Genomic DNA, 13,869 nt, shown 5'->3' on the forward strand with positions numbered 1-13,869 from the left:
GGAGGATTTTAAATTCTATTCTTGATTTAACAGGAAGCCAATGAAGAGAAGCCAGGATAGGAGAGATATGATCTCTCTTTTTCATTTTCATTAGAACTCTGGCTGCAGCATTTTGGATCAGCTGAAGGCTTTTAACTACAGTTTGTGGACTTCCTCATAGTAAAGAATTACAATAGTCCAGCCTTGAAGTAACAAATGCATGGACTAGTTTCTCAGCATCACCCCTGGACAGGAGATTGCTCATTTTTGCAATATTCCTCAGATGAAAGAAGGAAATTCTAGAAACCTCTTTGATCTGGGATTTAAATGACAGGTCCTGATCAAAAACAACACCAAGATTTTTTACTTTATTATCTGAAATCAGTTTAATCCCATCCAAATGAAGTGACTGACTAATCAGCTTCTGGTCCAAAGACTATAACTTCTGTTTTGTCTGCATTCAGAAGCAGAAAGATTGCCTGTTATGGCGTCCATTGGAACTGTTGTCACAACAGCAACCTTACTGCTTCAAACAAGTATTTCAATATTGTTTATTTTTCTGATACTAAAAAGCGAGAGAACTAAAAATCTTTATTTAGTTAAGTTTTTAATTCCATAAATCGTAGAACAACAATCAGTAAATAAAAATGCACTAAATTTTTAAATAAATGAAACATAAACTATTCCATTCATTTAGTTAAAAACACTTTCAAAGAAAACCTTTTCGCATTGCTTATATTAGAGCAGGGAGGGAAGCTGGTGGCGTTTCCTGATTATCTTTAACTGCACACACAGCACAGCATTTAATGCAGCGGAAACACTGCTCTCTCTCTTTTCAAGCAGAAATGTATTTCAATGCAACAACGGTTCCATAAATAAAATAAAATAAAAATGACATCCTGCAGGATCCGCTGCAGCCGTGAACATTTGGACACGCAGCTGAACAGCTCCCCTCTTGACTGGCTTATCGACCGACCGATCAATGCTTTCATGTGTTATCATAGAAGTCTCCATTAGCTTTCCTCAAAAAAACCCCCCAAAAAGTCACAGCAGGAGTTTTGAGAACTCTCTAACTCTAGCAGCAAAGTCGCTGGCAGTAGTGCCTCTCTCACTCTCTCTCTCCGAGTTGTTCCTCGTCCTCTCAGCGCTGCTGCCGGCGCTGTTGCTCCATCTGACCATTGTTCATTTATCCTGGAGGAATCACCTCCACATCATGAAGAACGGTGATCCTGTAGAAACAGTGGAGGCCAAAGGCAGAAGAACCTAAACCTCATCACGAGTCAGACACATTGGTGACGTCACCGTGGCTGTCCCCATAATGTCATGAAAACTCCATTAGTACCTTCTTGGAAATATTTGAACAATATTGTTTTTTTCAAGAACTCTAATGAAGGCCAGGAATGAACGATGAAATAACGTCCAACAGAGTCGGACTGTGAGTGAAAGTAAAGCTCTGAGTTCAGCTCTTCCTCCTGGGCTGGTGATGCTCCACTCAGCAGCTGATTGTGTAATTGTGTTAGGGTCGGGCTGAACCAAGGGATGCTTAATGAAGAGAGGCTGTCGCTTCATTTCAGTCATGCTTTATCAGCTTTCATGTTCTGTTTTCCAGCCATTTCCCATATTCCCATTTGCTGGGGGCCATGAAGATGGTGGTGCTGCGCTGACAGTTATCATGTAGCTGTGATCATAGTGACCATCAAGCATCCGTAATGCTAGAGACGCTTTTTACAGAAGAAGCTTTTTAATGAGTATCCCTTTCCATCAGCATTTACCCTTCTGCACTTTAAAAGTCCCGTTAGCTTTAGGTAGCCTGAATGCAGCGTTTCACTTTATGGTTTCTTAACCCAACCTTTAATCAGGCAACCTTGTTTTTTACTCTTCTTTTTGTTTTACAAGGTGTAGTTTCAGCTGGTAACATTTTACCTTGGAAGCCGTTCTGTGTGTTTGTGGGTTAGCATCATTTATGTGTTTGCAGTGAGTTTGAACTTGACCTATCTCTGTTTTCTTGGATTGCAGCATTTCATCTTTGCACTGTTTGTGTGTTTGTTTGCCGGTCTAATTGGAGCTAAATATGGGAGTTTGCCCTATGCTTAGAATTTTCTTTAAATTGACGGATTTGCATGGCGCTTAAACGCCTCGACCACTGTAGGAGACATGGAATTCCAGACGAAAGGCCCATTTTCAGCATTTAATGGATTCAATGGAGCCATTTTGATCGTGTACCTAGTGTCTTTGTTGTGTATCGGCTGGAAGAGCAAATTTAACAGAAAGGTGAGGTGAGAAGATGTGGCTGGGTGGCAGGCAGATGAACAGCAGGGAGAGCCCTACATTCAGGACAGAGGCAGGTCTATAGTGAACCTTAATTACACATTCTAGATGACTATATTTTATTCAAAACCTCACTATATTATGGAGCCCTCCTGGAGCCAAAAATGCATGAAAAAGTTTCCTTTTGAAAAACAAAACATGTTCTAAGATAAATGGTAAATAGCATGTACTTAAAGAGCGCCTTTTTAGTGTAAGTGCTTTACACTACATTCATTCACCCATTCACTCACACACTGATGGTGGCAAGCTACACTGTAGCCACAGCTGCCCTGGGGCTCACTGACAGAAGCGGGACTGCCGTACACTGGCGCCACCGGGCCCTCTGACCACCATCAGTAGACAATGCAGGTGAAGTATCTTGCCCAACGACACAACGACACTGAAAGTCAGAGTCGGGGCCTGAACCATCAACCCTTCGATTTCAGGGCAACCTCCTACATCCAACGCCACTGTTGCCCACAAAATACTTTAATGAAAGCCAAAACATGTGCTAATTTGCCCTTTGGGAGCCAAAAAACAAGCAGAAAGCGGCCCTCTTGGAAGCCGAAATTGTGTGCTAAAGTGCACAATATATTTACTAATTCGGTCTATTCAAAGCAAAAAAATTTACTTAAGTGCCCTCTTGAAGGCCAGAAGATTTGATAACTTGACCTCTTGAAAGTCAAACATTTACTAACGCGCCCTGTTGGAAGCAAAAAACATGTACCGGTACTAAAGTGCCCTCTCCAGTGGTGAGGACTAATGGAAGCCAAGACGTGTGCTAAAGGGCCTTCTTTTAAGCCAAAAAAAAAAATATTTTATTGCAAATGGCTGTTCCAAAATGGTAACACAGCTAGTTAAAGTGTTTCATTCCAACTCTTTGTTTTATATATAGTTATATTTAAAATATATGTTGTGATAATTTGGTTTAAGTGGTTATAATTAAAAGTCTGGACACCTTACAGTGATAAACTTGACGAAATATAATGATTGTGAGGTAAACCATCAAATGCAAAAACTAAACTTACCATAGCATGACTACCAATAAGTACCGTACTGATCCAGATACAAGACGACCCTGATTATAAGACGACCCCCTCCTTCCAGAACCAGTTTTTTAGGAACAGAACATAAAGACGATAAATAAAATAAAAAGACTGATAAACCAAATTAATTTAGTTTAAATAAACTATTTTATATTGAAGGGCTAACAATGTCATTGAAATAATATTGCATTGAAAGATTTGTGCAAGTAAACAATAAAAAGTAAAAAACTCTCGCAAAACTTCAACTCGAATGCAATCTGAACTTTGCTAACGGAACATCTCAAAAACCTGCATGTTGCTTTTCCTCACAGACGTCCTCTAACCTGCTGCCTGGCGGTCCTCTGTTACGGCGGTAAAATAACCCCACCCACAGTGAGGTCAATGGCTTTACAAAAACTGGCGCCCTCTGCAGTTGCGTCTGTTGATTTGGTTAATGATAAAAACCCCTAATTGTCCTAGAAAGAAACAAACCCAAACAGTTACTTTTATGCAGAAGAGGAGAGGGGACCCGGACAGAGAAGGACACTCCCTGAATATCTGTGGTCAACCCTGCCGGGACCTCTCTGTCCTCTGCCTGACCCCTGACCCCCCAAAGAGATATCTGGGGGGTCAGAAGTTTAAACATGATAAACCATGACAGTTCCTTGTGCACTTTACTAGTGTGATGACCAGTCACTTGCAACCACACACAGCTGGATAAAGCATGAGTTTTCGTTTTCTGGGAGAACCATTTGTTCAAATGCCTGTAAGCTAACATATTTTTCTAAAATCTGCGTAGCGACTCTGGACAACTGTAGCCTGTATAATTAAATAGACCAGATTATAATGTAACCCCCCATAATCACATTGTTTTTAATGAAAAACATTGTTTTTTAATGAAAAAAAAAATAAATCTTATATTCGGGCCAATAAGGTTAATAAAATCCTTGCAGACATGACAAAATGCCGTTTGGCCTTCTCTGCACTGGATGACTGGTCTGGCTGTTTGACTAATGAGGGTTAGAGGGAAAGGATTAGGGTTATTTCTGGCGTTCAGGGTTTGATTTTTTTTTTTCCAACATTAACTTCATGTCTCTGTCCTCCACAGCGATCCAGGCCCTTCGCTCCGTGCTGAACTCCTTCTCTATAGTCAACAGGAAGAACATGTTTGTCTACCAGGAGCGTACGACTAAATCTGTCTTTTACCTCCGGTGAGTTCAGACAGCAGTGGACATGCCAGAGCAAATATTGTCCCACATCAGCCCTTTTGACTTCCTATAACAAAGGGGAAAACTTTTATTTGTGAAACAGGTTATTTTTTGGCCATTATGGAAACTAATTTGCTCTGCTTTTTTCCCTCAGACTGTGTGAAACCTCACTGACGAGCAGATACCCTGACCTGGATGGAAACCTTCATATGCCCCCCCGGCCCTTGGGGCTGGTTAGAAGCCAGGAACCTGTTAATCCTGAAGACCAGATGGTGAGCACCTGGAAAACATGTGTTCCTTGTGTGTGGGGGGGGATGTACAGAGTTTGTTCTGAAGTGAAGGAAGGATAATGAAACAGAAATGTTGTTTTTTCTCTTCAGGGCCCCAGATCTTCAATTGAAGGCTCCCGTCCAGTAGGACAGGTGGACAAGCACATCCTGCTGCTGGTGCATGGAGTGGGGAATGCAGGTGAGGGAAAAGACATCGACATGAATAAGTCCTCGAAATTTTGTCAGTTGAAAAAATAAAGTTCAAGGTCCTGGAAGGGTTTAGAAAGCAGCCACAAAAAAACCCCATCCTTGAAAGTCCTGAGAGGTTTTGGGTTTTAAATTTGATATGGACGACACTAGTGGGTGTGAAGTGGTTGGAATTCCCAACATGTCTCTGTCCTCATGCAGCCTGTGATGTTCTCAGAACATCTTAAACATCCCTCATAATGTGAAGCGGCAACTTTTCTCTCCAACTGTACTGGTCCTGTGGAGAACGCTGGTCCACTGGTCTAGTCATTTTAGAACGCTGGTCCACTGGTCTAGTCGTCATAGAACGCTGGTCCACTGGTCTAGTCATTTTAGAACGCTGGTCCACTGGTCTAGTCGTTATAGAACGCTGGTCCACTGGTCTAGTCGTTATAGAACGCCGGTCCACTGGTCTAGTCGTTATAGAACGCTGGTCCACTGGTCTAGTCGTTATATAACGCCGGTCCACTGGTCTGATCGTTATAGAACGCTGGTCCTCTGGTCTAGTCGTCATAGAACGCTGGTCCACTGGTCTAGTCATTTTAGAACGCTGGTCCACTGGTCTAGTCGTTATAGAACGCCGGTCCACTGGTCTAGTCGTTATAGAACGCCGGTCCACTGGTCTAGTCGTTATAGAACGCTGGTCCACTGGTCTAGTCGTTATAGAACGCCGGTCCACTGGTCTAGTCGTTATAGAACGCCGGTCCACTGGTCTGATCGTTATAGAACGCTGGTCCAATGGTCTAGTCGTCATAGAACGGTGGTCCACTGGTCTAGTCGTTATAGAACGCTGGTCCACTGGTCTAGTCGTTATAGAACGCAGGTCCACTGGTCTAGTCATTTTAGAACGCTGGTCCTCTGGTCTAGTCGTCATAGAACGCTGGTCCACTGGTCTAGTCATTTTAGAACGCTGGTCCTCTTGTCTAGTCGTCATAGAACGCTGGTCCACTGGTCTAGTCATTTTAGAACGCTGGTCCACTGGTCTACTCGTTATAGAACGCTGGTCCACTGGTCTAGTCGTTATAGAACGCCGGTCCACTGGTCTAGGCGTTATAGAACGCCGGTCCACTGGTCTAGTCGTTATAGAACGCCGGTCCACTGGTCTAGTCGTTATAGAACACCGGTCCACTGGTCTGATCGTTATAGAACGCTGGTCCACTGGTCTAGTCGTCATAGAACGCTGGTCCACTGGTCTAGTCGTCATAGAACGCTGGTCCACTGGTCTAGTCGTCATAGAACGCTGGTCCACTGGTCTAGTCGTTATAGAACGCCGGTCCACTGGTCTAGTCATTTTAGAACGCTGGTCCTCTGGTCTAGTCGTCATAGAACGCTGGTCCACTGGTCTAGTCATTTTAGAACGCTGGTCCTCTGGTCTAGTCGTCATAGAACGCTGGTCCACTGGTCTAGTCATTTTAGAACGCTGGTCCACTGGTCTACTCGTTATAGAACGCTGGTCCACTGGTCTAGTCGTTATAGAACGCCGGTCCACTGGTCTAGTCGTTATAGAACGCCGGTCCACTGGTCTAGGCGTTATAGAACGCCGGTCCACTGGTCTAGTCGTTATAGAACGCCGGTCCACTGGTCTAGTCGTTATAGAACGCCGGTCCACTGGTCTGATCGTTATAGAACGCTGGTCCACTGGTCTAGTTGTTATAGAACGCTGGTCCACTGGTCTAGTCGTTATAGAACGCTGGTCCACTGGTCTAGTCGTTATAGAACGCCGGTCCACTGGTCTGATCGTTATAGAACGCTGGTCCACTGGTCTAGTCGTCATAGAACGCTGGTCAACTGGTCTAGTTGTTATAGAACGCTGGTCCACTGGTCTAGTCGTTATAGAACGCTGGTCCACTGGTCTAGTCGTTTTAGAACGCTGGTCCACTGGTCTAGTCGTCATAGAACGCTGGTCCACTGGTCTAGTCGTCATAGAACGCTGGTCCACTGGTCTAGTCATTTTAGAACGCTGGTCCTCTGGTCTAGTCGTCATAGAACGCTGGTCCACTGGTCTAGTCATTTTAGAACGCTGGTCCTCTGGTCTAGTCGTCATAGAACGCTGGTCCACTGGTCTAGTCATTTTAGAACGCTGGACCACTGGTCTAGTCGTTATAGAACGCCGGTCCACTGGTCTAGTCGTTATCGAACGCCGGTCCACTGGTCTAGTCCTTATAGAACGCCGGTCCACTGGTCTAGTCGTTATAGAACGCCGGTCCACTGGTCTGATCGTTATAGAACGCCGGTCCTCTGGTCTAGTCGTCATAGAACGCCGGTCCACTGGTCTAGTCGTCATAGAACGCTGGTCCACTGGTCTAGTCGTTATAGAACGCCGGTCCACTGGTCTAGTCGTTATAGAACGCCGGTCCACTGGTCTAGTCGTTATAGAACGCCGGTCCACTGGTCTAGTCGTTATAGAACGCCGGTCCACTGGTCTAGGCGTTATAGAACGCCGGTCCACTGGTCTAGGTGTTATAGAAGGCCGGTCCACTGTTCTAGTCGTTATAGAACGCCGGTCCACTGGTCTAGTCGTTATAGAACGCCGGTCCACTGGTCTAGTCGTTATAGAACGCCGGTCCACTGGTCTAGTCGTTATAGAACGCCGGTCCACTGGTCTAGTCGTTATAGAACGCCGGTCCACTGGTCTAGTCGTTATAGAACGCCGGTCCACTGTTCTAGTCGTTATAGAACGCCGGTCCACTGGTCTAGTCGTTATAGAACGCCGGTCCACTGGTCTAGTCGTCATAGAATGCTTGTCCACTGGTCTAGTCGTTATAGAACGCTGGTCCACTGGTCTAGTCGTTATAGAACGCCGGTCCACTGGTCTAGTCGTTATAGAACGCCGGTCCACTGGTCTAGTTGTTATAGAACGCCCGTCCACTGGTCTAATCGTTATAGAACGCCGGTCCACTGGTCTAGTCGTTATAGAACGCCGGTCCACTGGTCTAGTCGTCATAGAACGCCGGTCCACTGGTCTAGTCGTTATAGAACGCTTGTCCACTGGTCTAGTCGTTATAGAACGCTTGTCCACTGGTCTAGTCGTTATAGAACGCCGGTCCACTGGTCTAGTCGTTATAGAACGCCGGTCCACTGGTCTAGTCGTTATAGAACGCCGGTCCACTGGTCTAGGCGTTATAGAACGCCGGTCCACTGGTCTAGGCGTTATAGAAGGCCGGTCCACTGTTCTAGTCGTTATAGAACGCCGGTCCACTGTTCTAGTCGTTATAGAACGCCGGTCCACTGGTCTAGTCGTTATAGAACGCTGGTCCACTGGTCTAGTCGTTATAGAACGCCGGTCCACTGTTCTAGTCGTTATAGAACGCCGGTCCACTGGTCTAGTCGTTATAGAACGCTGGTCCACTGGTCTAGTCGTTATAGAACGCCGGTCCACTGGTCTAGTCGTTATAGAACGCCGGTCCACTGTTCTAGTCGTTATAGAACGCCGGTCCACTGGTCTAGTCGTTATAGAACGCCGGTCCACTGGTCTAGTCGTCATAGAATGCTTGTCCACTGGTCTAGTCGTTATAGAACGCTGGTCCACTGGTCTAGTCGTTATAGAACGCCGGTCCACTGGTCTAGTCGTTATAGAACGCCGGTCCACTGGTCTAGTTGTTATAGAACGCCCGTCCACTGGTCTAATCGTTATAGAACGCCGGTCCACTGGTCTAGTCGTTATAGAACGCCGGTCCACTGGTCTAGTCGTCATAGAACCCGGTCCACTGGTCTAGTCGTTATAGAACGCTTGTCCACTGGTCTAGTCGTTATAGAACGCTTGTCCACTGGTCTAGTCGTTATAGAACGCCGGTCCACTGGTCTAGTCGTTATAGAACGCCGGTCCACTGGTCTAGTCGTTATAGAACGCCGGTCCACTGGTCTAGTCGTTATAGAACGCCGGTCCACTGGTCTAGTCGTTATAGAACGCCGGTCCACTGGTCTAGTCGTTATAGAACGCCGGTCCACTGGTCTAGTCGTTATAGAACGCCAGTCCACTGGTCTAGGCGTTATAAAACCCCGGTCCATTGCAGTGTTGTTTTGATCAAAGATAGGGATGGCGAAATTATTATTAAGAATAAAATGGTTGTGTTTGTTGAAGTCAACCTCGGTGATGTTCTTTCTGTTAGGTCCAGAGATCACAGATGAGCTGGTCAAGTTGCTTCGGAAGCGTCTGGATGAAACCACCTTGGACATTATCACAGTCATGCTGGTTCGGAACTGTAAGCTGACTCCTGCTGATGTGGAGGTAATCTGGGACTTCTACTGTCCTACGACCGCCATCTGTCCTCTGCTGCTGCAGCTTGACAATGTTTCCTAATGTTGTTTGGTTAGTTTATCCAGCCCTCAGGATCGCCTGCCACTGGGATAATGACCTTCGTCCTGCCACAGTACTGCCTCTCCTGGCTGTCTACCATAGCCCACTACCTCAGGCAGAACCTCCTGATCTTCCTGCATGTACCCAAGTATACTGACAGCAACACAGCACATCACTTCAAGGTACATCTGCACGTATCTGGGTAAACCTCCTCCCTGATGTCCAAACAGAAAATCAGTTTTGATGGAACAGTTCCTCCTGTACAGCTGCAGTACAAATAAGGATAAGAAACTGAATAGTGATAGTTTTCCAGCCGAGGTTGTGAACCTTTCCTCAGTAGTGAGTGCATGAACCTTTCTGGTTCACGGTTTTCTGGAAGTTCTTGATTGGAAACATGGTTTCCCTTTATGAAAACCATGATGACTATTATCAATAACCTCAAGCCCCCCCGATAATGTGTTTTCCAGGCTGATCTTTGTGGGCGGAGCCTAAAGGGTTGTCTCTGCTTGTGTTGTGTTGCAGCATTACTTTCCTCTGAGTGGCGACTCGGCTGACTCTGATATATACCTCTACAACAAGCCTGGAGGCCAGGGCACAGGAGGAAAGGGTAAGATGCCCGTTATGACCTGATGAGCAGCACACGTTGCCATAGCAACCAGGAGCCCTTTCTTCTTCTGTTTAGTTTAGCGGTGGCCTAGTGGGGAGAGCTGCACTCTGAGAAGGTTGCGAGTACCCCGTTCAACCCCTATTGCCTACACCAGTGGTTCCCAAAGATTTTCTTATGGGCCCCCTTTGAATGACAATAAAATTTCGCCCCCCCCAAAAAAAAAAAAAATCAACTGTTTTCAAACTCCACTGAAGTTTATTTCATACTTCAGGTTGCAACAAAACAACTACACACCATCTTTACAGTGGAACACTTTTGTGTAACTGTATTTTTTAATAGTTCTATACTGTAGATTAGAAGAGGATTCTTTGTTGTCTGTGTTATTTTAAACATATTTGTTTATTTTTTTTTTATTTGTAACAATATTTAACTCTGCTATCATCAATACATTAAAAAAGCCTCTGTGCAAAATGGAGTGAAAACATTGAACAGCTCCCTGAGAGTTTTTTTCTTTGTACTTTAATCCTCCCATCTTTTCAGTGGCTGTAGTGAGCCTGCTTGTTCCTGCAGATCTTCTCAAATCTGGGTTGCAGTGTCACAACTGTCCATTGTGCTCAGTCAAGCAAGTACTGTCTTTTTTTTTTTTTTTTTTTCCTTCATTCACTTCCCGCGCCCACCCTGCAATGGCATTACGCCCCACACTTTGGGAACCACTGGCCTACACTCTGGGTCCCTGGGCAAGACCCTTAACCCTTGACTGCTCCCCAGGCATCGCACAATGGCAGCCCATTGCACCCCAAGGGGATTGGTTAAGATGCGGTATTGAATTTTTCCATTGTTATATAAATGATGTTCAATTTCTGTTTATCTTCTCCAACCTTTAGCTGGTGCAGGGCCAACCCAACTTGACCAAATTAGCTTCAAACTGTTTCAACTAGCTTTGACCCCTCTAGGTTTACAGGTTAGCTTTGAACCATCCAGGTTTACAGGTTAGATTTGAACCCTCTAGGTTTACAGGTTAGCTTTGAACCCCTCTAGGTTTACAGGTTAGATTTGAACCCTCTAGGTTTACAGGTTAGCTTTGAACCATCCAGGTTTACAGGTTAGATTTGAACCCTCTAGGTTTACAGGTTAGCTTTGAACCATCCAGGTTTACAGGTTAGCTTTGAACCCTCTAGGTTTACAGGTTAGCTTTGAACCATCCAGGTTTACAGGTTAGCTTTGAACCCTCTAGGTTTACAGGTTAGATTTGAACCCTCTAGGTTTACAGGTTAGCTTTGAACCATCCAGGTTTACAGGTTAGCTTTGATTCCTCTAGGTTTACAGATTAGATTTGAACCCTCTAGGTTTACAGGTTAGCTTTGAACCATCCAGGTTTACAGGTTAGCTTTGAACCCTCTAGGATTACAGGTTAGCTTTGAACCATCCAGGTTTACAGGTTAGCTTTGAACCCTCTAGGTTTACAGGTTAGCTTTGAACCATCCAGGTTTACAGGTTAGCTTTGAACCCTCTAGGTTTACAGGTTAGCTTTGAACCATCCAGGTTTACAGGTTAGCTTTGATTCCTCTAGGTTTACAGATTAGATTTGAACCCTCTAGGTTTACAGGTTAGCTTTGAACCATCCAGGTTTACAGGTTAGCTTTGAACCCTCTAGGAATACAGGTTAGCTTTGAACCATCCAGGTTTACAGGTTAGCTTTGAACCCTCTAGGTTTACAGGTTAGCTTTGAACCATCCAGGTTTACAGGTTAGCTTTGAACCCTCTAGGTTTACAGGTTAGCTTTGAACCATCCAGGTTTACAGGTTAGCTTTGAACCCTCTAGGTTTACAGGTTAGCTTTGAACCATCCAGGTTTACAGGTTAGCTTTGAACCATCCAGGTTTACAGGTTAGCTTTGAACCATCCAGGTTTACAGGTTAGCTTTGAACCATCCAGGTTTACAGGTTAGCTTTGAACCATCCAGGTTTACAGGTTAGCTTTGAACCCTCCAGGTTTACAGGTTAGATTTGAACCCTCTAGGTTTACAGGTTAGCTTTGAACCATCCAGGTTTACAGGTTAGCTTTGAACCATCCAGGTTTACAGGTTAGCTTTGAACCCTCTAGGTTTACAGGTTAGCTTTGAACCATCCAGGTTTACAGGTTAGCTTTGAACCATCCAGGTTTACAGGTTAGCTTTGAACCCTCTAGGTTTACAGGTTAGATTTGAACCATCTAGGTTTACAGGTTAGCTTTGAACCATCAAGGTTTACAGGTTAGCTTTGAACCCTCTAGGTCTACAGGTTGGCTTTGAACCATCAAGGTTTACAGGTTAGCTTTGAACCCTCTAGGTCTACAGGTTGGCTTTGACCCCTCTAGGTTTACAGGTTAGATTTGAACCCTCTAGGTTTCCAGGTTAGCTTTGACCCCTCTAGGTTTACAGGTTAGATTTGAACCCTCTAGGTTTACAGGTTAGCTTTGACCCCTCTAGGTTTACAGGTTAGATTTGAACCCTCTAGGTTTACAGGTTAGCTTTGAACCATCCAGGTTTACAGGTTAGCTTTGAACCATCCAGGTTTACAGGTTAGCTTTGACCCCTCTAGGTTTACAGGTTAGCTTTGAACCCTCTAGGTTTACAGGTTAGCTTTGAACCATCCAGGTTTACAGGTTAGCTTTGAGCCCCCCAGGTTTTAACTTTAGCTCATTCTGGACTGGTATTGGCTTGCATAACGCTCCCATGGAGGATGAATTCTGGGCTCAGTGGTGCTCTTTCCTTCACACTGTGGAGTCCCATCATGGACCCAGCAGAAAGCCCATCAATGCGAGTTGAACAGATCACTGGTTCTTAGAGCCTGAAGTTCCAGCTATGAGCAGCAATAAACCATTAGAAAATTCTGAAATGGATCGGTCCGACGGGTGTGAAATGGATCGGTCCGACGGGTCTGAAATGGATCAGTCCGACCGTTCTGAAATGGATCAGTCCGACGGGTGTGAAATGGATCGGTCCGACGGGTCTGAAATGGATCAGTCCGACCGTTCTGAAATGGATCAGTCCGACCGGTCTGAAATGGATCGGTCCGACCGGTCTGAAATGGATCGGTCCGACCGGTCTGAAATGGATCGGTCCGACCGGTCTGAAATGGATCGGTCCGACGGGTCTGAAATGGCTGGCTCAGAGACCCAGAGTGGCAGTCTGTCGGAGTGGGGCTCGGACTCAGAACCTCTGGATTCCAAGCTCTATGCCCTAACCGTTAGGCCACCACTCCCCCAAACAATTACTTTCCTTAAATAATCTGACTGCTGTGTTCATTCCTCCTTATACTTCTTTTATTTTCAACAGGTGAAACATAGAGAATCAATGTAATGTTTTCTGGCCTGTGGGTTTCTCTGGGCTGAATCAGTGAGATCATTTCCCATCTTCTCTTCTAGGTATTGCCTGCATTGCATTGTCCTTTGTGGATGCTGAAGGGCAAGCCCTCCAGGCTGCAGCTCAGAGCAGCCCCCCCACGCCCAGAAGTGAGCCCTGCCCCATTCCTTTCCACCCTGAACATTTTGAGGAGCTGACGACTGTGATGAAAGCAGAAAACATCAGCTCCAGATCAGGTACCGAACCCACATTGACTGGTTTCAGGACAGAACTCTGGACAGAAGATTCTTTTCTATGGCATCACATTTATTTCAAAACGCCCACGAGCAAAATAAGCATACTGGCATGTATGCTAAACTATTTCTGCTTATGGTTTATTTACCACCGTACCACAAAATCAGACATGTACGAGAAACTGCCGCTTTAAGAGGAGAAAATCGTTCTCCGCACGGCAGCTCCTCCCAGGCACGCTCTGCATTGTGCTCGGGATCTCACAGCTTGCACGATTTTCTATCCAGCGGCCTCCTGATTGGGCCTTCCAGACACGATCACATAGGAAGTAGTGTCAGGAAGTCTTTGACTGACAGTG

The 13,869-nt window shown here is 45.4% G+C and overlaps 1 protein-coding gene across 1 annotated transcript in view; it reads left to right on the forward strand.

Annotated features, from left to right (window-relative positions):
* The window catches only part of szt2 (SZT2 subunit of KICSTOR complex), a 125,455-nt gene that overhangs the window by 57,700 nt on the left and 53,886 nt on the right, over positions 1-13,869 (forward strand). Inside the window, exons 44-50 of the mRNA XM_038268121.1 lie at positions 4,420-4,522; positions 4,674-4,791; positions 4,900-4,987; positions 9,144-9,262; positions 9,349-9,513; positions 9,854-9,938; positions 13,343-13,516. Of these exons, the coding sequence (XP_038124049.1) occupies positions 4,420-4,522; positions 4,674-4,791; positions 4,900-4,987; positions 9,144-9,262; positions 9,349-9,513; positions 9,854-9,938; positions 13,343-13,516 (852 nt within the window). The remainder of the gene's footprint in view (positions 1-4,419; positions 4,523-4,673; positions 4,792-4,899; positions 4,988-9,143; positions 9,263-9,348; positions 9,514-9,853; positions 9,939-13,342; positions 13,517-13,869) is intronic.

Source organism: Cyprinodon tularosa, unplaced genomic scaffold, assembly GCF_016077235.1.
Source record: "Cyprinodon tularosa strain WSP-4 unplaced genomic scaffold, ASM1607723v1 ctg693, whole genome shotgun sequence".
In the NCBI taxonomy this organism is placed as follows: Eukaryota; Metazoa; Chordata; class Actinopteri; order Cyprinodontiformes; family Cyprinodontidae; genus Cyprinodon; species Cyprinodon tularosa.